Raw genomic sequence first — 26,219 nt, 5'->3', positions numbered from 1 at the left:
CAGGAGTTCAAGCCCCAAATTGGGCTCTGTGCTGGGCATGGAGCTTACTTAAAAAAAAAAAAAAATCCTAATAAATTAATTCCATATGATTCTGTGGTTCTTAGTCAAAATTCTTAGGAAGCAGCACAAGATACCCATGGGCTAGAGATTATATGGAAAGAAACAGCATCCTATAAAGTTAACTAGTCTGTGGTCACTGACCCTTTTAAGAACCTAATTAAATCTGGACTCTGTCCCTAGAAAAAAGCTCAGACAAATCTGGAAGTTTGTATACAATTCTGTTAAGTCCCTAAAACTTATTCATAGACTCTGCTTGAGATCTTAGGTTTTAAAACTGAGTTCCACTTTCTCCTGTGCTCTCCTGAGCACTCAAAACTCCCAAGAGAAAATTTCATCTTGGCACCAGAGCTGAACAGACTAGCTTGAGGGCATGAGGACTTGACGAAATGTATTAACATATCAAAAGGAAAGATGTGAGAGAAGTAGCTGAGCCCTGGGAACACAGGAAGAAATAGCCATATAAGGATAAAAATTAACAGTGTCCACCTTAGCACCATTAGATCAAAGTGGTGATGAGCACAGGGGGTGGGGATTAAAAAACCTACTATGTTTTAAATAACTTTATTTTTTTTAAGATTTTTTTTTTTATTTTAGAGAGGGAGGAGAGGCAGAGGGAGAGGAAGAGAGTTTGTTTAAAAAAGATTTTATTTATTTATTTGAGAGAGGGAACAAGAGCTTGTGCACGCGCGTGAGCAGGAGGAGGGGTAGGGGCAGAAGGGACAGAGCAGGATGCTTAACAGCCTGAGCCACCCAAGCGCCCCCTGTAAGGAATAACTTTAAAAGGTGGTGAGGGGAGACTCCTGTATGCCCTGTGGTAGGAGATGAAAGGGAGTCATGGCTGAGATCCCAAAGAAAGACTGGTCCTGCCCCAATGTGAAAGGAGCTATAACCCTCGGTGCTGGAACAAATCTAAGGGTTCAAAGTCCTTGGCCTAAGAAACACCAGGTCCACCTCAAAGCTGGGCAACAGGGATTTAGGTGCCACCACCAGTGCTCCTGATCCAAAATTACAGACAGCTTTGCCAGCAAGGATGGGGCCAGCCTTCCCTGGAGAAACTCACAAACAACCCATCCCCAACCCACCCCTCAAGTGGTTCCTAAACTCAGTGTCCGTCATCCATCCTAGCCTATGAGGCAGTAAGCACCGCATTCTTGCCCATCTCCCCAGTCCTGGGTTGAACCCAAGGAATTTTGGTCAGCTTGGCTGAGAGTTCCCTATGCTAAGTCATTGTCCCGTCCTCCCCACCCCCTCACCCCTTAGAGACAGGTCACACTCAGAATAACTACCGTTGGAGCTATACATCGGCACTTGGGGCTAGTAAGGGACCAAGAACACCCTTGCCTTACAGCAGCTTTTCTCTCCTGTAATAGTTCAGGGAGGACAGCTTCTCCTCTGACAGCAGCTTCCCCCCAGCATAGTCTGGGTGCTGAGATGACATGAAGTAGGAAGGTATAATTTCCTAGAGCAGACAGTTCAAAAGGGTCAACACTAGGTCCTGCCACCAGGCAGAGAGGAGACTGGAGATCTGGACCAGTCTAAGCTATCATATGATGTCACTGCTGAACATGAGTCTCACACAGCCCCACCAACACCTGCCCACTGCTGTGGGATGCAGGTCTGAATCCTTTAGGCATTGGCATTGTGCACCTGGTTAGTCTCTGAAAATCACGTTTGGTGTTTAAAGGCAGGTGGTTTTCGGGGCAGCCTAGGCTCTTGTCCCAAAACAACTATGAAGAAGCCTGATACTCAATGGAATAAGGAAATGGAGTAGGGAAACCGTTGCCTCAATTAACTTTTTTTTAACTTTATTTTATTATGTTATGTTAGTCACCATACATTACATCATCAGTTTTCGATGTAGTGATCCATGATTCATTGTTTGCGAACAACACCCAGTGCTCCATGCAGAACGTGCCCTCTTTAATACCCATCACCGGCTACGCTGTTGGTGGGAATGCAAGCTGGTGCAGCCACTCTGGGAAACAGGATGGAGGTTCCTCAAAAAGCTGAAAATAGAGCTACCCTACGACCCAGCAATTACACCTACTGGGTATTTACCTCAATTAGCTTTATAGAAACTGGAGGAGGAAGTAAAGCGGAGGAGGCTTTGTTGGTGTATTTGCAAATCCCCCTCATATTTAAGAATGGCCTCCGCCTTATCTGCCCTAGGTCCCCTAGATAATCACATAAGTCTTGCAGGACCAGATGCCACTTGAAAAATCTCTCTTGGTGGTTTTAAAACATGACCTCAAATTTTGGGGGACTCCTCTCATCAAAAAGTGGGTTCTGTGTCCTCTCCACTTGTATCTGAGCTGATCTTGGTGACTTGTTGTAGCCGCTAGAATACAGCAGAAGTGATGCTGCTTCCAAAGCTAGGTCACAGAAGAAAAAGGCCATGCAGAAAGCCCATGTGTCTTGTGCTGCTTCTGTTGGGATGCTTGTTCTGGAAAAGCCAGTTATCATATGATAAACTCAACTACCCTGAAACCACCATGCCGGAAATGCCGTGGGAAGGGGCTTCCATCAGCAGCCTACATGATGAGCTCCTAGCTGACAGCCTGCATTCACTGTCAGCCATGCAACCCAGTCAAGCCCCCCGATGATGGTAGCCCAGCCGAGGTTTGATGTCCGCCATATAAGAGAGCCCTTCTGAAATTTCTGACCCACGAATTTTAAGTAGCAGTTTTAGGTTGTTACATTTTGTGGTCATTTGTTACTGAGGTATTAAGACAAAACAAAGGAATTATTGTTCATGAATTACTAGTAATAGTAACAACCATTGTACAACAAGCAAACAGCCCTGCCAGACCATAATCTCTGCCAGGGCAAAACCACATCCACTGTATTCCCTCTTATATCCCCAGGGTCAGGCCCATAGCAGGCGCCCACTGAGTCATAAGAAAATGATGCCCTATAAGAAATTTGAAAAACACTGTATTGCTCTTATACTTTCAAATAAATTATCTTTAATTATTTTTTAAAAATCCCATAAATAAATAAATTTTTATTAATATTCCCTGACTGGCTTCAAGGGGTGATGTTTTGGGTGAAAGTGAAAACCAGCACCACAAATTAGGGCTTTTTCTAACGACAGAGATCTCAGAACATAAAAATATATGAGTAAACGATGGCTAATTTCCTAAAAACAGGAACTATGCTTGCTTAGCCAGTCCACTGATTAGAGTCCTGTATACACTTCTGCTTTCAGCTACAGTCATTTGCTTATTTGGACCGCAGATCCCCGTTGTTCTGGATTTTAGGACCACAGTCAGTTTGTGACTCCTCACATCTCACATTGGGACACACACACCCCCCTCAAGTTTGCCTCAACACTCACAAAGTGGCCTGGGGCCATTTGCAAAATGAAACAAATGGTCAAATAGCAAAATTAGAAGGGCAGAGGCCACTTAATGGGAGCAAAGGGTGATGTGTCTAGATGCAAGAGACAGACTAATTACCACCATTGGGCAAGGACTTGGTCCTGAGGTTACTAGCAGTTAAGACAAAAAGGAAAACAAACTCTTCCCAGGAACCAAACTCTACCATCTTGATATTTGTAGATTAGACAAAGGCTCCAGCCATAGCTTTGGATAAGACATAGAAATACATAGTTCCGATGAGTCGTTTTTGCTCATTTATTTTTCTTAAAGTTTTATTTATTTATTTGTGAGAGGAGGGAGGGGCAGAGGGAAGGGAGAAGAAGAGAATCTTAGACTCTCCACTGAGCTTGGAGCCTCACACCTGGCTCAATCCCAGGACCCTGAGATCATGACCTGAGCTGAAACCAAGAGTTGGAGACTCAACCGACTGAGCCACCTGGGCACCCCACTCAGTCATTTAGAATGGTGGAGAATATAGTCAGTGATCCAGACACCCAGGGAATTGGGGCGCAGGGTTGGGCGGGGCAACGCATCTTAATTGGCACTGCTGCACTCTTGCTCTGATGTGTCAGGTTTCCAAATGCTGACTTCTGGAGGGGTGCCTATGAAGATGTTCCAAGGGAACAGTTGTCTGGCAGGAAGAAGCTCTCTGCTCCAAGGCACCTCATCAGCATTCCTCCATCTCTTCATCTCCAGCCCCCAAGGGAATACTTCCTAGCCTCCTGTACCTGTTGTCCATCTGCCTCCCTGGAGCTTGGGCTCCAGATCAGGTTCTCCTATGCCACTGGCCTACCCAGAAAGCCAAGAACCTTCCCTGCCCCCAGAGTGAAGGTGGGGCTGTTCCATCCCGCCCCCCCCCCGCCACCTCGCCATCTCTCACCCATTACTTTAACTTGTTCCAAACGTCCAGTGAGCAGAACAACAAATGCACACGGCATTCAGGCACAGAGAGTGACCCCTCTGTCTTCCCAGTAACCAGGCTTGTGAGCCCTTCTCACTTGAATGGGGGGGGAAAGGGAGAATGCCCCTTCCCATTTCCCACAGGAAGGAGGGACTTTCCACCTGGAAACTCAATTCCAGACTCTCCAACAAATTCCACTAAGTCCTTTTATATGGGCTGGCAGGGGCGGAATAAGATGCTTGGAGGAGCAAAGCTGCTCCTGTCCCCTCTGAAAGGTGTATGGCAACACTTTCGTTCCTGTGCATATTTATCTGCTATTGTCCATCATTCAAAGACAACAGAAAAATTCCCGTGTAACATTCTGCTTATTGCATGGGTCCCAAGTACTCTGTGTATTGGTCTATTCTCTGCCTCCCCTCTAGACTGTGACCTTCTTGAAAACAGACACTGTGTCTTACCATCTAGCATCTAACATGTCCCGAAATATTTCAGCAAACAATTTAAGATTAAATTCATTTACCTTGAAATCTTCACTGCCACTTTTCATTTTAGCCGGGTCTTTATGACGCAGGCTCTAAGAAGAGCTAATTATGTAGGGATTTCCGAACTTGCAAAAAGTCAAGTCAGGAGAAATGTGTTCTTAGGAAAATCAAAGGCTGGTTGTGTGGTGCTGATAGAATCAGACAGGGCAGCCTTACCTGGCCGCTTCCAAAGTAGTGGGTCAGGAAAGAGGGTTTGATTCCTGGAGCCTGTGGGAAGGAGATCATTTCCTAACAGTAGGTCTTCTCTTGTTGTTGTTGTAAAAATGGGATCAATAACACCCTCAAAATGAGCAGGCATGAGTCTGTCTGCCTGGGGGGAGGTGGGTGTCATTGATCCCACAGCAGCTCCATGGGTTATCCACACAGCTTGGAGCAGCCCGAAGTGGACCAGGAGAGTATGAAGTAGCTGTGGTCCTTGTAGAGGTGGTCTCAACAAGTGTTCAATCTTCATGGAAGTGTCAACTTAGAAGTGTTTCTAGAGTAGAATTTGACAACTGTCGCTTAGAGCTGAAAAACAGACACTTTAGATCTAGCAATGCTACTTCTAGGAATCATTCCTAAAGACATGAGCAGGAATGGGACACATATATGTGTGAAAGGATGCTCATCTATTAAGTTACTATATTAATTAATACAATGGGATAGTATGTAGATGTGAGGAGTCACAATGCAGTTAATAAATCATGAGAACATTCATGATACATTAAGTGAAAAGAGCCAGTACAAACTAGAACTGTGGTATGATCTCCTTATATGAAGGAATGTGTGGAAGGAGATAGGGAAAAAATGTAAACAGTGCTTATCTCTGGGAAGCGGAGAGATTATGGGTGGTTTTACTTTATTTTCTATACTTTCCTGTTTTCCTGATTTTTTTCAGTAAATGTATACTACTTTTGCAATAAGAAGGAAATAATAAATGATATTTTAAAGTAGAAATAAAATCCAAATGAACAATTAATTTATCGTTTATGGCTGAACACGCTAAGACTGAGGGGGATTGGCACAGAAGAGATTTGTAGGGGGAGAGAAGGATTAGCAGAAAGGATTACTTTGTTTTGATGATAAGAACATTCTTTGGGTTGTAATCTGGTGGTAGGTTAAGTAATACTCCAATTGTGTGTGTGTGTGTGCGTATGTGCATGCACAGGAACACGCACAAGCATGCACAACGGAGAGCTATCGAGAAAACAAGAAGATGATGAATTTACCAGGATTTAACATGGCAATGATATCGATAGATGAGGTTCCAGGTTGACTTTGTGTTTACCTTAAGTTATACATATCAGTCAATATCTATCCATGTATCGCTGAGGTCAAGAGCTTGGGCTCTTAATTGAGTTCAAATTGAGCTCAAATAGCAGCTCTTTTACTCACCAGCCATGTGGCTTTGACAAATTATTTAATCTCTCTCAGTTGCCACCTCATTAAAATACCAATGATGGTGATGATAAAAATAGTAACACCCAACCACATGTAGTTGTTTTGAAGACTGACTGAATTAGTACATGTAAAGCACTGAGAACACAGTCTAGCATATAATAAAAGCCCAATGAAAGTTACCTATGACTGTTATTGTTAGTACAAATAAGTTTTCGTAGCACACTGCAGTGGAAGATCCCAGCCTGGGAGTCAGAAAGCCTGAGCCGGAGGACAACGCCCCACTTTATAGGAATGGGACTTGGGCCAAGTGCTTATCACATCTGTCTTCCTGTCTTCACAACACCATTGTGGGAATCCAATAAGGTACAATTATCGAAAATTTTGACCATAGAAATAAGCTGGAGGGCACCCGCCCTCTCTTCACATGGATATAGATTTTCAAGACTCCCCTGTGTAGAGGATTATAGCTTAGTATGGTTAGAATGAGTTGAGGCTCTGGGGTAATAACCAGGAATCTGTTATAATAGCTTCTTAACTCTGTCACCTGCATGGTTGAAATATCTAATACAGTTACAGTCGTGTATCAGCAAGAATCTGTTGTGGAAATATGAGATGCAGCATTTTCTCCTTGGTTTATAATCATGACAAACCAGGAAACATCTAGTTTCTCAACAAAAAGATTTCATTAAGTGAATTTCTGTCCATATATGCAATGGGATGTTTTGTTAGGACTAAAAATAGCATTTTAAATGTAAATGTAATAGAAAGGGAAATTGTTCATTATATGTTAAGTCAACAAAGCATGCACATCAAGACACATCTTTCTAAATTACATGGTGGAGTATATAAAGAAAAAAGATAGGTTAAGTTTTAAACAGGAGGTTGTATGTATTGAAGTCCTACTGTATGGAAAGGAATTTTATGGGAAGGCTATACACCAAGGCCACTCACCCATAGACCTCAAGGCTATTAGGAAAATTAGTGTAAAAAAAACTTTATACTGAAATTCCAAACAGGTAGAAGGTAAATACTCTTTTAGCAAACAGGACCAGAGCAATTTGCTTACTAAAAAAACAGTCACAGATATATTTCTAGAAGGATTATGAATACCACAGGCAGATGACATGGAGATTTCAGAAGGAAATCAACTTTGTAATATGGGGAATATTTTCTTTCAGATATTCTGGGGGAGAACAAACAGGAGTCCCAAGAGAAGTTCCTCACTGCCTCTCCCACCATACCATGACTTCTGAGCTCATCTAATCCTGTATTCATCCTCAGAGTCAGTATAATGAACATAAATTAGGAAGTGAAGGTCCACGGGAACACCCAGGCCATGCCTACCACACCCAGAGACCATACTAGAAGGACTTTGGCAGGTGTGCAATCACTATACTGATGGATTTTTTTTTTTGCCCATCCCTCTGAATATAGAAATGTTAAACTTTATTTGGAGACCAGAAGGTGACTTTCCTTTCACTGGGGGAGAAGGGAAGTTGAGCTAGACCTTGTTAATCTACGAATTGTGGACATTTGGGCAGTAAGGGACCATCCCTGGCTAGAAAGCAGGCCTTTCTCCACTGAGAGGTAGCCATTCACCATTTTCCTTTCCAGAAGGTAGCTAGAGATTCATCCTATGGGACAGAAGTGAAGAGGCCGAGCTGATGAAATTGATTCCAGAGGGATTTTTAAGTGAATTCTGTTTTAATATGCCCAAATGTACCTCAGATTGAACTAAAATTTATTGATTAATGTAGAAGACTGAGTGTGTTAATGGCCCATTTATTTTACCTCTATTTCTATGTTCCTTGCCACGTGACTTTGAATTTCTTCCACAAAGAAAGATAGTCAATTCCCCCAGTCCTTAAATCTGGGCTAGGCTATGTGATTTGCTTCAGTTAACAGAATGCAGGAGAAGTGATGGTGTGCTACTTCTGAGCCTTGCCTTTAGAGAATTTATGTGCTTCCATTGCTCTCTTGTGCCTCTGTTATCACCATGACAACATTTTCAGGCTAACCTGCTAGGGGATGAGACATAGATGGAACAGAGCTGAATCACCCAGCCATCCCAGCCAAGGCCAGCCTAGATCAGCTGACAGCCAGCCTAACCCCAGATACATAAAAGAGTCCAGTCAAGATCAGCAGAGCTGCCCAGCTGAACCCCAAGCTGACCTCAGATGTGTGAGTGATCAATCTATTGCTGTATGTCCCTGTGGTCCAGTGGTTGTCTGTTACACTGTTGTGTATTGTTACAACCACAGATAACTGACTTAATTACCTACCTTCTTAGTGCTCAATTCATCATCAGCTAAACTTCCCAATCATCTGTAAAAGATGTGTCATTATTTTTACTCTGCAGATGGGGAAAGTGAGATTAAGTGATTTACCCAAAGTCACAAATATAGCAAATCAAGGAGATTTCATATTCCAAGTCATATTCTTTGACGGGAAGAAAAAGGAGGATTTGGGGTTAGACAAAACATCTTGATCAGAAACATGAAAGAAGAAGGATTTTTCTTCTTAGAATTTCTAGCTAAACTCCTCCATTTGGGGTTAGGATTCAGAGAGTGGTACTCGAAAGGGATCTGCGATCTCAGAACAAAGGGGAACAGCACCCTATGACTTCAATACTTCTTTTCTAGAGGATTCATTTGGGGGAAGACATGGGAAAATCTCCATGCCCTGAGAATAGCATGACAAAATCAGTAGAATGAAAGGGTATAACTTCTGCTCTAGCAGACATCTCTAAGGACCTATGTCAACAGGCAGATCAATGACAAGATTCCTATCCTGCCCCAATATCTCAGAAATGCATTCTAGAACTCTGGCATAAATTCTGGGAAAGGAATACCTTAGGGACTCCAAATAAATCATCTTGCTGTACTAGAAGGATAGAGCTTCAAAATGCAGATTGTTTCAAGTTATAAGAAATAAAATCATATATTTTTGCAACCCAATTTTGAAGCCTTTGAGTTATGTACTTTACTTAAAATCCAACAAGTGTTAGTTGTTGTTGTAATCATCTCTTATAAAATAAGGTAAAATGTAATAGCCAACACTTTCTGTAGTTGACGGTTAGTTCTCCACCAAAATGTGTGTTCCCTGCACTGTGATAGGGTATTTACCAGAAAGCAGCTGCCCAGCAGGAGATTACATTTCCCAGAACCCCTTGCATTAGGTAGACCCATGTGATCAGTTCCCACCCAATGAACAGAGGTGATGCGTGTCCTTTCTGGACCTAAGTATCTTCTCTCTATTTTTTCTTCCCTCATTTGCTATCTAAATCGCAAAGGAGGGGCGCCTGGGTGGCTCAGGTGGTTGAGCGTCTGCCTTCGGCTCAGGTCATGATCCCAGGGTCCTTGGATCGAGTCCTGCATCAAGCCTGCTTCTCCCTCTGCTTCTCTCTCTCTGTCTCTCTCTCTCTGTCACCCATGAATAAATAAATAAAATCTTTAAAAATAAATAAATAAATAAATCGCAAAGGACACTGAGGCCCTGGTGAGGCAGAAACACAAAATGAAAGGAAACTGAACTCCTGAATGTCACCTGAAGGCCATCTCTGACCGGGAAGACCAGCATTAGACCATTATGAGAGCAACAAATAAATGTGTCTTGTGTTGAACCACTGATGTTTGTAACCACTGTTACATCAGTTAGTATTACCTCAATTAATACAAGATCATCCCCACAAATGAAAAAAAAAACTGAGCCAAGCAAGAAGCAGATTGTTTCAAGTTATAGGAAATAAAATCTAGGTTTCTTAAAACCTAGACACTGAAAAAAAGAATTTCTCTTGTGGCAACATGCAGAATTGATGCTGGATTAATTAGAGGTTTCTGGGGTAGAAATCTCCCTAAAATAGCATTGCAGAAAGGTGTGTGTTAAGGAATCTAAGTAGAGAATCTTTAGGTTTAACAGAAAGTCCCCAAGTTTCATACAGAAGAAGAATCACCTGGTTAGATAGGGATCTAAGTAGTAGCCAGATGTCATAGCCTGTTTCTGCCCCAAACCCTCCTCGATGCTAGAAGATCTCCTTTGTTTTCCACCCTTAGCTTTGCTGTTGGAAAGTGTTAATGCGCTTGCTTTTCTCAAACAGGCGTGAATTGCACGGATTCTATTTCCTAATGAGTCTAATGTCACTTGTTATTTTCACATAAAAAGAGTTGTGAGTGGCTTCTGAAGCTGACATGAACTTATCCTTCACAAGCCCACAAAAACTGCAAACTGTCATTAGAAATTTGATTTGGCTGTTCCTGTGAAAGAAAACCTCCTGAGCACAATGATGTCCTTGACTCAACATTTTTCTTGCCGTAAACTTACCTTCAACAGGAACAACTGACATTTTTTAGAGCCACATCCCAAAGGATACAGTCCCAAAGGACTTCAACGACTCACTTTAAGTCATTAACATGGTTTAGAGACAACTTTACTTTTCTTTTTGCCATTAAAAAACTCATCAGAGATAATGGTTGCAGTTTAGAGAGTCTCCATAGAGGAAGATCACAGTGAGACCATATTCCAAAGAGCTACCACATTGGACGCTCAAGATCTTCAGTGGACTGATTCCAGTGATAGCTGCAAATTCTTCATTAAGTTGAATAAAATATTATTGAGACCATCAGTAGAGGAATGAATAAGTAAATCTATGATATATTGGCACAATGGAATGTTATACAGCAATGAGAATGGACAAACGCCAATTACATCTGACCGCATGTACAAATTTCACAAATATAATATTGAGCAAAAGCCACCAGAACAAAACAATACATCCAAACAATACTTTTAAAAAGTTTATTTTTTTTTAAGATTTTATTTATTTATTTGACAGAGAGAGACACAGCAAGAGAGGGAACACAAGCAGGGGGCAGTGAGAGAGGGAGAAGCAGGCTTCCCGCGGAGCAGGGAGCCTGATGCAGGGCTCGATCCCAGGACCCTGAGACCATGACCTGAGCCGAAGGCAGATACTTAACCGACTGAGCCACCCAGGCTCCCCTATATATATTTTTTAATGAACAGTTTCTAATGCTAGATTTTTAAAAATCTTTCCATTTGACTGTACTGATACTGCAAAAAACATTGTGATGAACCCCATTCAATCCCTCTGCCTGCTGATCCCCGTGCTTGTGCTTTCTCTCTCCCTCTCTCTCTCCATCTTTAAAATCTTTAAAAAAAATAAGTTTACCAGAAAAGGAACTACTATGGCTTTCTGGAAGATAAATTAAAGTCTGTGTGGAGGGGTGCCTGGGTGGCTCAGTCGTTAAGCGTCTGCCTTTGGCTCAGGTCATGATCCCAGGGTCCTGGGATCGAGCCCCGCATCAGGCTCCCTGCTCCATGGGACGCCTGCTTCTCCCTCTCCCACTCCCCCTGCTTGTGTTTTTTATCATAAGCAAATGTACACACTTTAAAGCATGGGCTAAGTTTCAGATGTGGTCTGTCCTTCATAGATAATATATGGAAGCAAAAGCAGACCTTGCCTGATACTGTTAAGCAGTCATGATTGTTACTTGCTCAAAAGAATCACTATTGCAATTAAAACCTCATCTCCAACACAACAGGAATGGGAGTTAACCAAGGCTTGGACCTCAACCCATGGTCTCCACTGTGTCTCCTGCTTGACTCTGTCCTAGTGACACAAAGAAGTCACAGTCAATACATGTAAACCTAACACTTTAAAGTTGTGCCTTGTCACCACCAGCAGCATCTCTACCAACCACTCTGGTCTGCAGTCACATCCCCTTGCTTTTGTGACTACAGGTTCCGGTTATGATTGCTGGTAGTGTTGCTCTATAACAAATTACCCCAGAACACGGCAGCTTCCTTTTTTTTTTTTTTTTTTGCTCTTGGTTTTCTGGGTCAGAAATTTGAGAATGGCCCAGCTGGACAGTGATCTCTGGGGGTCTCTCATGCAGTCGCAATCACATGTCGGCTGGGCTACAGTCACCAGGAGGCTCAACTGGGCTGGACATCCAAATTGGTTCACCAGGTATGGCTGGCAGGTAGTGTGGACTATCAGCTGGGCTCAGCTGGTGCTGACGACTGGAAGCGCTGACGACTGGAAGCACTGACTCGTGCTTCCCCGGCATGGTGATCTCAGGGTTGTTGGTTTTCTTACCGGTAAGGTGCCTGACTTCTAGCTTTCCCGTAGTGAGCGTTCCCTGAGAAAGCGGGAGACTGGCTAATATTGCCTCAGAAGTCACGTAGCTCGGCTTCTGTTGCATTCTATTTGCTATACGGGACACACAAGCCCGCCCAGATTTGAGGAACGGGGATTAGACCCCACCTTTCAATGGAAGGAATAGCAAAGATATTTGGACTGTTTTCTAAAACTGCCACGCTCTGTGACCAATGTAATAACCAAATTAAATGTGATCGCCTTCCTTATACTGATGTTCTCTGGGGTCTTCACCTATAATGTTACAAGTAGTCATAGAAATGCAAATCTAATCAAATGGCTTGGCTAGATTTATTATCGCAGAAGCCTCAAGAGGCTCCCATCTAATGAAAACAGATATCTGGGGCACCTGGGTGGCTCAGTTGGTTAAGCGTTTACCTTTGGCTCAGGTCATGATCCCAGGGTCCTGGGATCGAGCCCCGCATCAGGCTCCCTGCTCAAGCGGGGAGCCTGCTTCTCCCTCTCCCTGTGCCCCTCCCCCACCCGCTCTCTCTCTCTCTCTCTCTCTCTCTCTCTCTCTCTCAAATAAATAAATAAAATCTTTAAAAAAAAAACAGATTTCTGTGCATCTTGACCCTCTAATTTTGTAGGAGAAGCATTGTTTTTCCACCTGCTCCACGTGAAGATACTGAAAGTTAGTAGGACTTGCAGTCACTTAGCTGTGTGAGTTTCAGGGCTAAACATTGACCATTCATTCTCTGACTCTAAGCCTGATATCTGCAGCTATGACTCTGAGAGGTGAGAGCTTAAATGAACTTCAGTCACGTCAGTGACATATTCTGCATCGAGTACCTGGACCGTTGGAGATGAGTATATCTTACATCCTGGAATTGTATCCTGAGATGTTCTGACCCACTTGTTTAGGCTGAGCATTGCACCAGTGCCAACTGAAAGGAGTATTTGCTGCTCTTCTGGGCAAAGAAAATGGAATCAACCATCTTTAGATTCCTAGAACTGCAGCAAAACCATGCACCAGAAGGGAAGGAAATTTTATTCTGGGGATAGCATGTTTTTATCAATCGCCTGGCTGAAGGAATTGAGGATTAATAAGGATTAAAATGGCAAGCAAAATGAAACTAGATGGAGTTCCTAAGGGCTCAAGGGACCAGACTAGAATTCAGTATGATCCTCAGCAAATTAAAAAGGCAGCTTGTTAGAAAGGAGATAAAACACGGGGGTGGGGTGGGGGACAAACGTAGGATGGCTCATCCCAGTGAAAATCCACATGTCTAGACAGGTAAGTAAGACTGGCTGGACCACAACGAGAGTAGACACTCATACCCAAGCTGGTGAGCATCATGTCAGCGATGTTTATTCCAGCTAGGGAGCTCATGAGCACGACTACAAAGTATTACCTCAGTACGTAGCAGCTATCTCGGAGCCCCCCCCGCCCCACAAGATCACATCTCCTTGTAATGCACACTCAAATTTCCTTTGTCTTTTCTTTAGTGGCCTTTATCACTATGGCAATTTTTAAAATTTTGGTGTGATTATTTGACAAATATCATCCTCCTACAAATGGTCAGTTCCATGAAAGCAAGTTCTGGATCTGGTTCTATTATACATGTCATGCTTGTCACCTCATTTATAGCTACTGTCCTCTCGATGTGTATTGAATGAATAAATTAATACTAGGATGAGTATAATGTAAACCATGGGTCAGCAAACTATGGCGCACTGGCCAAATGTGGCCTGCTACTTGTTTCTGTATGGTCGGTGAGCTAAGAATGGTTTTCACCTTTTTTAATGGTTAAAAAAAAATCAAAAGAAGAATAGTATTTGGTGACATGAAGATTATATGAAATTCATGTGTCAGTGTCCACAAAGAAAGTTTCCTTGGAACACAACCATGCTCATTCACTTACATAGTGTCTGTGTAATAATGTAACTTTTGTGCTTTAGTGATTTCATGCTAAAATGATAGCATTGAGTACATAACAGAGACTAAATGGTCCCTAAAGTCTAAAATATTCACTACCTGGCCCTTTACAGAAAAAGTTTGCTGACCTCCTTGATAAAATCTGGCTTTTATCATTCCTGGGCTCCCATACATGGGGGACACATTCCTAAGCTTTGGCTGAAACCTAATGGGAAAAGTGATTTTTGTGGACCTTACATTGAAACATACAAAATAGTGATTCTGTTTTCTAATAGGATGAAGGTTATAAAAAAGGAACTGCCCTGTTCTCCAGAATTAGGGGAACACTGATTGACTGAATCAATAAATATTAAGATAAGAATCATGTAGAGCAGGGTTTGGCAAGCCTATGAGTTTTAGAGTCATGTAGAGCTGGGTTCACATCCTCTAGACATGAAATCTAAGGCAATATAATCCTCTAAGCTTCAACTAACCTTCCTGTAAAATGGGAATAAAATTTTCTTCCTTGGAGGATACTGTGGGGATTAAATTAGATATGATAGACACCTTTTGGGTGTGTTTGCCCATCTAGAAATCCTTTCTCTGAGACCCATTCCCCCAACTGCAGGGGCAACCTGTGCAGGTCTGTCCACAGACCTGGCCTCCCCTCCTCTGGCCACAACTGACTGGACAAAGCAGGGACACCTGATGCAAAGTCTGTTGTGGGCCAACTGGATCTTCCCCCCTGAAATATTGAAAATGGAATATGGAAACTCTAGTTAGTGCATGCAAGGCACTTGGATTTGAGTCACCTGTTTGGACCACAAGCAAAGGTGGGAGAAACTGGTTTGCAGACTGAGCATAATGAACACATGGCAAGATATTTTATGTGGAGAGAGTGAAAGCAATCCCGCTCTATTGGTACAGAGCCCTCCTGGACCTATTCTTCATGGCAGCCGGCATTCCCCACTCATGAGTACAGGTCTAAAGTCCTGCCCACGGAGTCACCCTACCTCTGCTTCCAAGCCGCATACACACCCCAGTCCCTCAAACATCCACACCCCCTAATGGATAAGTCACAGAGGCAGGGGAGATAAAGGATCCCTTGTCTTCCACTGTATGGGCTAAGCAATTGCTGCAGATTCCTTTTCTTTGGAATCCTCCAGCATCAGAGGATGAGACTGGGAAAGAAAACAACCACACACAGAATGGGCAACCCCATTCCTGCTAAACCAGAACTTTGAAACTTGAACATCAAGACCAGCAAGTCTCAGGAAGTGTTGTTGGGAACATATTGTTAAAAATGGAGCTTCAGCTCGAAGTTGATCTAACAACTCCCTGGCTGTGTATCAGACACTCGAGTCTTTCTGGAGGCTTTCCAAGAGTGGGATATGGGCAGGAATATAGAAGAGAGAAAAGAAATGAGGGGCCCCAAGATTTCTTTTGCTACAGATTTGTAGAGAAACACATGACAGCTTAGGAAAGCCCCTAATGCCAACAACTTTCTATTTCCAAGTTTCATTCCCTTGGGTTCAACCTCATTACCTTTGTGCCCTTCATTCAGGGAGATAATCCTGCTTTTTAAAACTAGTTCCAATGGACTTCAGTCTCTTGTCACAAACATGCCCTAACTGAAACAAAATGTAAAGTTCCTGGTGCCTAATTGTTGTTTAACAATGTAACGGTTGCTGTTACTATTACTTTAAAAATTAGTATGAATTGGCACTGTTGCTGTGGTAGCCAATGGTCATAGTTTTTATCGATGCATGCTGCAGTACGTAGGCATGAAATGACATTTCTGGGATTTGCTTTAGAATAGTTTCACAATAAAACTATTTTTAAGGAGAAAAAATAGGGGCGCCTGGGTGGCTCAGTCGTTAAGCATCTGCCTTTGGCTCAGGTCATGATCCCAAGGTCCTGGGATCGAGCCCCACAACAGGCTCCCTGCTCCGCGGGAAACCTGCTTCTCTCTCTCCCACTCTCCCTGCTTGTGTTCCCTCTCTTGCTGTATCTCTCTCTGTGTCAAATAAATAAATAAAATCTTTAAAAAAAAAAAAAGAAGAAGAAAAAATAAATAGATAAAGCAAGTGTGGCAAAATCTTGGTAATTGTTGAATCTGGGGGTGGGTATATGGGAGTTGATTGTATGATTCATGCTACCTTGTATATTTTAGAAAACTTCATAAGAAGAAGATGATGTGAAAATTGTTTTTCAGAGTTAAAATAATTAGGTTTTAACCATGTTAAGTTGCTTAGACAAAGGTTCTAAAACACCAGTTCATCATGCATGCTCTAAAGAAAGTGTCCGGACGCTTGATTCGTTGAAAACTAAAAGGAGACCTATCTTGGATGACGTGGAAAGGCCCAGAGACAGGGAAATGGACCAAATGACACTTTAAGATCCATCCCCGCCCCCCACAACACACATGTACACACTTCTCAGCTGTAGTATACTATATTGGAAATTGAAGGGTTTCCCCCAAAACAAAAGGCAAGGGATTCTCCTTTCTAGGGGTACTTAGGAAGCCATTGATAATCCAGAATGTGTCAAAGAACCGCAGTATTTTCTTAGCTCCCAAAGTGGGAGACGGAATCACATTACTGATTTCTTCTGTATCCACACAGGATGCTAATGGAAATGAGGGATACAGCATCTGTGTTTTCGAGCATTCTGTTCTGCAGCAGATAAATTGGCCCCTGGAAACTCTCTGTGCTGCCCTGGTTGCCTTCCTCCCGCAAGTACAACCAACTCCCTCCGAGCCGTGGTTAATGAAGTCCAGCTGCTCAATGAGCTGGGGTTTTCCCAGTTTGGAAAAGTGCAAGAAATGAAGGCCACATATGGCCCAGCCTAAGCACGAGTAACACTTTTCAGCGGTAGATTTGGGGCCAAGAAAGGAAAATGTGGAAAGAAGGAGGCAGAGAACAAAGGTGAAGCAAACAGAGGACATAAACCCTCTCCAGAGGATTGTGTTCCCTTTACTGAAAGTCATTCTAAAGAAAGGGGCAGGGCAGGAGCTGGCAAGAATCTGGCCTATGGGAGGTTCTCCACAAATTCTTTCATTCATTAGAAAAGACCTTAGGAACAAATGCTGAGTTGGTGTTTACTATGAGCTCCGTGCTGAGAAATCCAGCTCTGAATGAAATGGACAGAGGTCCTTGGCCTCCTGTAACATAGGATCTGTTGGGATGCCTGCAGATGAAAGTACAATTGTTAAGTGATAGATAAGCAGAACAGCATTGATCTAGAAGAGTTCTGGGCTTCTTTAAGTGTCTTGTGCCCAGAGGCACTGCGTGGCAGGTGAGCATGGTAACTAGGAATTCAGGCTCTAGACAGACTCTTTGTGTTCAAATCTTGGGTCTGCCCCTCCCTACCCGGGTGACCCTAGGCTGGTTATGTAACCTCTCTGTTGCTCTGTTCAGTGATGATAACGATAAAGTGAATATGAGATGCAGCCCAGCCCAGCCCCATGGCCCAGGAAGCTGATCTCTGATGACTATACCACCCCCTTCTCTTGCCTCTGGCTTCCGATTGGATTTGACCTATGGGAAGCACATCCAGGAGATTGGAAGTCCCAAAGGTTTGGCAGTTGCCAACTTCTCCTCCCTGGCAGCCCTCCTAGAACCCTCTCAAGCTATAAAACCCCACCTCCTTCAGGCCAGTCAGCAGTAAGGCTGTTTCTAGCAGGGCAACTTCCACTGTTTTCTCCCCCCCAAATAATCCCTTCACTAAACATCTTTCAACTACCCATTTTGAATATACCATGTGCCTTGACCAGAGCACCTTAAAACAATGCCTGGCCCTAAATAAGCACTCAGTAAGCAGAAGCTGATGTGATCCAAGTAAGACTTTGGTTTTGATTTGTGCCATTTCACAGAAAATATCTATGACCCCCTCCCACAAGCTGAAAACATATTGGAGTGGGGAGTAGCCCAACTTTCCCCAAAAGTTTTAAGGACACATCAAAAGAGGATAAGAAAGTTAGGACTCTGCAAAATGCTAATGTAAAGTGGCCATATGTGTGTGAAGCAATCATAATTTTGATTCCCTGGTGGCCTTTGTCTTGTGTCCAAAGGTCACAGTGTCATCATAAAAGATAATAATGTTGTAGGCCCTTTGATGATGATGAGAAAGGGGAGATTTTCCAGCAAGAGAGGCCCTGCCAAATTTGAGGTCGTTTTTTACCCACTTAAGACAGAAACTATCCTCTCTGGGTTCCTCGTGATCTAATCCTTTAAGCCTTCTGCTGGCACCGGGAACAATGTTAAGCTTCAGGATCAGGCCCTTTGGTTTTTATAATCCATGGGAATTTGAAGATGATAAATCTGTGGAGAGCCTGAAAGTTCCTAACATGTAATTGGAACCCAAGGGGGAAATAATTAAGATAGAGTCATGTAACTCCATCAACTCTTCTCCAAGCCTCTGAATTATATAAGTCCCTAGCTGTAGCATCCCCTGTCTGCCCCATTCTGCCGTGAAACAAGAAAAAAGGCAGAGACAATGAAAGACAATGACAAGAAAGATCTGTCCAATGTGACTACTAATTAGCATCTGCTATGAGAGGTCTGGTGGGGAAAGAAGTCCAAACACAAGCAAGAGGCAGGAATCAGCCTTTGACCGAACTTACTCAGTCCTCCCCAGCCACCCCCCTCCCGCCCCCACTCGGCCATACTTGCCAAAGATAACTGACAGCTTCATATAACAAAGAGCACATCTGATCTATTCTTATTAATAAGATTGGTGGGGGCAGGTTAGTTCTAACTTACGATGGCCAAGGCTTCATATCCAAAGTAAGATGAACCAGAAGTTGCTTTCATTTCAGCTCTCACTGTCCCCGCAAGTAGGAGCATCCCCATGAAATGGGGTGCTCCAGCCGCAGCAATGAAAGGTTTAGCAAAACCTCAGAAAATGAATCCGTATTTCTCTAGTTGTCAGAGGTGCTAACCTCAATTTGCCATCAAACCCGTGCCAGGAAGAGAGTCTGTGAAGAGCTGGGTGGGCACCAAAGCACAAGCCGGGAGCACCCCTACGGGGTCGGTGGCAGGGAGTGTCGGCTGGTCTCAGAAACGGGGGACATTCCCTCCACCTTGGCCCGCGCTTGCATTCTGCTTCATCTCCTCTTCCCTCGCCTACAGTCTGATGAGACATTATCTGACTCACTTTCATTGCTACAGATTTGGTAGGAGCCTACAGTAAGCCAGAATGGAAAGATCATTGAGAACCACCCCTGACTTTCAAGCCCAAATAGCTTTGAATAATATCTGGCATAGAGTGTGTGCTTAAAAAAAAATGTTTGCTGGACGTGAAGCCAGTGTGCAAGTTTTTGTTATGAAGCCGACCAACACATTGCTGGTGTAGCAGCTGGTTTGCCTTAACGAGCTGATCAGTATCCCTGTGGGCTTTTAAGCCATGACAATATCAGACTCAGCTACAAGCAGAGATGAAACAGGTAAATTCAGGTATATAGCACAATCTGAAGAACTATTGGGGCTGCCCTATTTCCAAGCCCTTGAAATTCCATGATTAGCAAATTACTTTGGGGGAAAATACTGCCCTCTGTAAAGTCCTAAAAAGGACTCCTCTGGGGAGCAGATCCAATAAGATCTCGTATTCTTACAGCACACTCTGGACTGTTCTGTTTGTCTTTTAATCCGTTGACTTACTTAACTTTTAGAATTGTTTTTTGAGCCAGATACGATCTTTATTGGTAACCACTGTACAGATTAGGAAATTAAGGCCATGCCATCTTGACTTTGAGGAAAGTGGCTTTTTAGGAATTTGGCTCAGGCGGGTGCCTTGGTGGCTCAGTCAGTTAAGCGTCTGCCTTCGGCTCAGGTCATGATCCCAGAGTCCTGGGATCGAGCCCACAGTTGGGCTCCCTGCTCAGTGGAGAGCCTGCTTCTTCCTCTCCCTCTGCCCCTCCCCTGCTCATGCTCTCTCTCTCTTTCTCTCTCTCTCAAATAAATAAGATATTTTAAACAAAAAAAGAAGGAGAAAAGAAATTTGACTCAGGCATTCCAGCACAGGTAACATTCAGAGTGTGGACTTATTTTGCAGAGCAGCTTCCTTCCTAACTGTAGAGGTTAGAGAGTGGGACACCCCAGGCCACCTGGGTTGGGAGCCAGAAGTGGAGTCCATACAAGGACTCCAAAAGAACTTTTGCACTTCTGTCTATGGGGTGTCGTGAATAATTTAGTACATTATTCTTTCTTTCTTTTTTTTTTTTAAGATTTTATTTATTTGACAGAGAGAGAGAGGGAGAGCACAAGCAGGGGGAATGAGAGAGGGAGAAGAAGACTCCATGCTGAGCAGGAAGCCTTCTCAGGGCCAGATCCCAGGACCCTGAGATCATAATCTAAGCTGAAGGCAGATGCTTAACCGACTGAGCCACCCAGGGCCACCTAGTAAATTATTCTTAAATGAAAAACAGAGCCTGGTCCTGGAGACCTAATACACAGTACAGTGATTAGACAACAAATTGTGTCTTTAAACACTGAACTTACAAAAAGACTAGATTTTAATTTTTCCCAATGCTCGAAAGAATGATAGTTTATGTGACCCTAGAAGGTGTTAGCTAACATTATCTGGCAATCATATTGCAACAAAAATGATCAAATCAGTGTTGTACACCTTGAACTTATGCAGTGTTGCACGTCAGATATAACACAGTAAAGAAAACAAAAGAGCCCAGACCCTGCAATAATAACAAACGGATCTTAAGAACACCTCGCTTGGCAATGTCTGTGTGTTCTGACGGAAGTGCTACAAACACAGCTTTCTTTCCAACCAGTTGGCAGCAGGTTTCCATGCTTGCAGTCTCATCAAGCACGGAATTGGGAGACCAATATTTGTGCTTTCCACTTCCCTGCCACCTTGCAGACTGACTTTATCAACTGGCTTGATTGAATGTTCTGATCGAGAAGTTTCTGTGCAGAGCACGTGGCTACAACCTCACTTCCAAAACAGTTGTCTACACTTAGGCAGAAACCAGAGGTCTACGAAGGAAGAATTGAAAGAATTATGGTCAAGTGTAGGTTCTTGAAGTAATCTGTTAATCAGCTTTAAGAGGAATGCACGGCTGGAGGAGGCATATGGGTAACAGGCATTCCCTGGCTACCTTCCGCTCAGTAAGGGTTCATCTTTGGGTCTGTGCCTTCAAGTATCCTCACTACATTCCACCCCTTGCCTTCTGGTCTGGCTTGACCTGGGCTAGTCATTAGCTTCCTCTGTTGAAACTATACCTTCAACTTCCTCCACTTAGGGCTCCTTCCCCATCGCCTTCTTTCGAACACTTGCCTCACTCCAGCAATGACATTTCAGGGAAGTGCTATACCCCATCTGACCCAGATCTATCCCACTGTTCTCTTCACCTGGGGGCCAAGAAACAGTTCTCTGAGAAATATCTCTGAATTCAGTTGATGGATAACAGCCCCTGCTTCAATGATGAATAGATAGGAATGTCATGATGGGTGTCCTCTGGAACCCATTTCATTGACTCAACATCCCATAATGTGTTTACTCCATCTTAACATGTATTTGGGGGTGGGTGTGGAAGATGCTCCCAGCTGTGCCTCCCCCTGCATAGACCTTCATTTTGCTTCTTTGCTCCTGCCAGGCAGAGGGGCACCAGGGAAAGAGAGGAGGACCAGGGGGATGAATACCATCATTTTGGGTTTTTTGTTTTTTGGTTTTTTTTACCTTTCAATTCTTTTTCTCTTTCCCTCAGGACTTGAGATAGACTCTGCAGGTGGTAGAATATAAAGCCTCAATGTTAATTCATCTGAAACCCTGGGTACAAGAATATTTTCCCAAGTTACTTCTATTCTGGGTCTAGTCAAATAATTATCACAGCAGCTGTTTGCCCCCTCCCACGTACCCTCACCCCAACACTGAGTCATCTGCAGCTGCAGGGGGACCATTCCTGACACTCCATCAGCTCCCCACCTGAAGCAGGTGTGTCTCTCTTTCAAACTGTTTGAGGGCTTTCTTCAGGGCCTCCGAAAATTGCTCAGCTCAAGTTGGGGATTTAATGCCCCCAGGAGTAGCCCTCAACCGATGAGAACCTGAAATCAGTAGATAAACACCTCAGCTTCTTCATTTCCTAAGGTATATTCATCAGGGTTCTCCAGAGAAACAGAACCAATAGGAGATACAGATATAGATATGTTTTTATGTTTATATATATGTTTATGTTTATATATATATATGTATATGTTTATTATAAGGAACTGACTCATGCAGTCATGGAGGCTAAGAAGTCCCACAATCTGCTGTCTGCATGCTAGAGAGCCAGGAGAGTCGGTGGTTTAATTCCTGTCTGAGTCTGAAGGCTTGAGAATAAGTCTCAGTCAAGAGCAGAAGACTGCCTGCTGTCCCAGCTCACAGTCGGGCAAAAAAAACAAATTCTCCCTTCCTCCACCTGTTTGTTCTATTCAGGTATGGATGGATGGGTAAGGCCCATCCACAATGGGCCAGGCAATCTGCTTCACTTGGTCTACTGATTTAAATGCTAATCCCTTCCAGAAACACCCTCAGAGACACACCAGTAATCATGTTTAACCAAAAATCTGGGCATCCTGTGGTCTAGTCACATTGATACATGAAATTAACCTTCACGGGGAACAAATCTGAAGCATGCTCTCTGCACTTGGGGCTAATGGTAGAAATCAGTTACTAGCTTTAAATTTTGCTAAATGGATACTGATGAACTCTAGATAGGAAACCAGCTCAACGACTGAAATCAAGTTTAATTCTACCAACCCACCATGTGGCATATAATTCTCAGCGTAGAACAGATTTTTAATAGTATTTTTCTTTACTTAGAAAAATTAGTTATGTATAAAAAGTCAGGTTTCTCTGGTGTTAATGCTCCATAACAAACATGTCCAAATTTTAGTGGTTTAAAACAACAAACATTGATTTTACTATCACAGGTCTGCTGGTTGGCTGTGGTTTGGCCATTTTCAGCTGGACTGAGCTGAGCTAGACTGGACCCCAATTTGTGAATCAGTTTTAGATCTGCTCTTCTCTTTCTCCTTCTTCTCCTCCTCCTCCTCCTCTTTCTTCCCTTCTTCTGCTTCTTCTTCTTCTTCTTCTTAAGATTTTATTTCTTTACTTGAGAGAGAGAGAGAACACAGGGGAAGAGGGAGCAGCAGACTCCCTGCAGAGCAGAGACTCCAACAGGATCCCAGGACCCCGAGACCACAACCCAAACCGAAGGCAGACACTTCACCGACGGAGCCACCCAGGCACCCCTGTACATTCTTCTTTACAGGACTTATGGTTGAAGGCACAACAGTACCCAGGGCACCCTCTTCTCATGACATATGGTGAGAATGTAAGAGGCCAAGGCAAACCATGCAAAAAATGCTAGTACATTTAAAGGCCCTGCTCAGACATCCATGTCAAGTCTGCTCCATGCCATTGGCCGAAGAATGTCCTTGGGCTGAGTGCAGTATCAGAGGAGAAGGGACATGTACTATGCCTAGCAGAGTGGGAAGTACTGCACAACAGCCAAGGGCAAGCATACGTAATCCTGTTACTTTAAAGGAATGAAAAATTGGAAATCTACCACAATATGGAAAATTTTAAACACAGCCAAAAGGAGACAGAATGTCATAATAATCCTTATCACGCAGCTACAACAGTCATCTCACTACTAATCTTATTCACTCCCCCTCACTCCTTCATTATTTTGAAGCAAATCCTGGATGAGTGTCTTTTAAGGGAAGAAAGTAAATCTATATTTTTGCAGGGTGTGGGACATTATTTAGATCTCAAAGAATTTACAAAACAATGAAAGGGATTAACTAGTAAGTTAACTTGATATGAAGTAAAGCATAAGAACATATTCAACAACATTGAGAGTTAATTCCAAGATGCTGTCATGGACACTTTACACTGAATATTGATGTATTTTATATTTAACTGCCTGGTCTAGCTAAAATAATGAATACCACCAAACTCTAAAAGTAAATACCTACTCTTTAACTAGTTCATGAATCCTAGCAACAGATGAGGAGGAAGAAGAAAAGAAAATTTGAAATAACAGCATTTTAAGATGCAAACCAGTTACTTTATCTGTGCATGAGGATTGTATCACTTTGGCCAAAGCCTGGCTTCCTTGAGCTACTTTATTTCATCTATTGGAACGTTTCATAATATGAGACTATTACAAAAATAAACTTCAAGTGAGTTACAAATGTCAAAGAAGCACAAAACTTCAATGAGTACAAAAATAAATATTTCAGAGTGTGTTTAATAAAAAGAAGCATCACATCAATTTATCAAACTATCACTTTTAACCCATATTTAAAATAACATCTTGGGGCGCCTGGGTGGCTCAGTTGGTTAAGCGTCCAACTCTTGAGTTTGGCTCAGGTCATGATCTCAGGGTGGTGAGATCGAGCCCCATGGCAGGCTCCACACTGGGCATGGAGCCTGCTTAAGATTCTCCATCCTTTTCCCTCTGCCCCTTCCCCTACCCTCAAATAAATAAATAAATAAATAAATAAATAAATAAATAAAATAATATCTCAATTTCTGAAGTGGCCAATGGAAATATATTTTTAAAGTCCTGTGGGATTACTCCACTGGTCAGCAGCGTGTTGTAGCCGGTCCTGTCATCCCGTGCCCCATTATCTACATCCTTCACCTCTGCTGTGTGATACCATATGGGCCAGAGCATTTTATATGAGGTGGGTCCCTTGAACATTGAAAAGGCCTTAGGAGAAGGGAAGTAGCTGGAGGTGGTGGTCTCTGTGATCAGAGAGAACCTGGAGACAGCGTCCAGTGCCCAAGTGAGCGTTGCTGTGACTGGGGAACCTGGCAACGGCATGTGCTCCTTCATCAACGCACTGTGGGGAATTAGGCATGAGGCGGAAGCCTCGGCTCCCACTGGGGTGGTGAGGACCGCCCAGAGTCACACTTGCTACTCCTTCTCCCACTTTCCCAATGTGTGGGACAACCTGCCCCCAGCACAAGGGCTGCTGCCCAAACCCTAGAGAACTATTTGGAAGAAATGCCATTTAGCCAGTATGCCTCTTCATCATCATTGCAGCCACACATTCAGCATGAATCTCGTGAAGCTCGCCCAAACCATCCAGGGCCTGGGAAAGAGGTTCTACATTGTCTGGACCAAGCTGGACAAGGGCCTCGGCACAAGTGCCCTCTGGGCGGAACAGGTCCTGCAGGATATCCAGAGAATATCCCAGAAACTCTCCAGAAGAAGTGGGTGTATGAACACATCATATTCCTGGTCTCTAGCTTTGACCCCTTATTGCATGACTTCCCAGAGCCTAAGGACACCTTGCACAGGGACCTCTCTGATATCTGGTGCCATGTCCCCTAGAAAACCTGTCCCACACCTGTGAGAAGATCATTAAAGACAAAGCTACCTCCCTGTAGAAGAGAATAGCTTTAGTGTTTTCAGGCCAGCCTTGGTGTCCAGGATGAAGATGATGTGAAGCCGTGTCTGAATGCTACTGCTTGCTCTTTGTCATGGATGATGATTCTCTCTAGCAGGTGGCCCAGATTATGGGGGATGCCCATGGAAGAGTACAGGGCTGTCATGAAGTACCTGGATCTGTACGGTCTCCCTAAAGTGAATGGGAGACTGACTTGAAGCATTTCTTAGCCTTCCTAGCTACATCAAATCCTTGAGTGACTATGTCATTCTCTGCTTTAAGGGGATGTAGCAAAGATGCTTCTTTGAGTTAGATACCAAGGAAAAGAAGACGATCCTGAGAAATCCTTCCCACCAATGAAAACTGGCTTGGGAATGGGTCCTATAATAGGTCCAATAGGCTCATTCTCCAGTGGAAGTCAGGCTGCCTTGGGTCCTCTTCCCAGTAAGATACCTTGTTTCTCCACTAGAAATGAAGAGATTTAACCAAATACTTTCTTCTATTTCTAAAAGGGTTAGTTC

The 26,219-nt window shown here is 43.4% G+C and overlaps 1 protein-coding gene across 1 annotated transcript; it reads left to right on the top strand.

The window, feature by feature from the left end:
* Positions 1 to 13,663: 13,663 nt before the first annotated feature.
* Positions 13,664 to 25,916, top strand: IRGM (immunity related GTPase M). The gene is given in 10 exon segments (XM_036109348.2): positions 13,664 to 13,675; positions 24,907 to 25,260; positions 25,263 to 25,329; positions 25,332 to 25,352; positions 25,355 to 25,489; positions 25,492 to 25,632; positions 25,635 to 25,713; positions 25,715 to 25,770; positions 25,773 to 25,831; positions 25,833 to 25,916. Coding segments are annotated over 10 exon segments (1,008 nt in total).
* The last annotated feature ends 303 nt before the right edge of the window (positions 25,917 to 26,219 follow it).

Source organism: Halichoerus grypus, chromosome 10 (genome assembly GCF_964656455.1).
Source record: "Halichoerus grypus chromosome 10, mHalGry1.hap1.1, whole genome shotgun sequence".
In the NCBI taxonomy this organism is placed as follows: Eukaryota; Metazoa; Chordata; class Mammalia; order Carnivora; family Phocidae; genus Halichoerus; species Halichoerus grypus.
The sequence above is the reverse complement of the archived record's forward strand: the minus strand, read 5'-3'. Positions and strand labels throughout refer to the sequence as shown.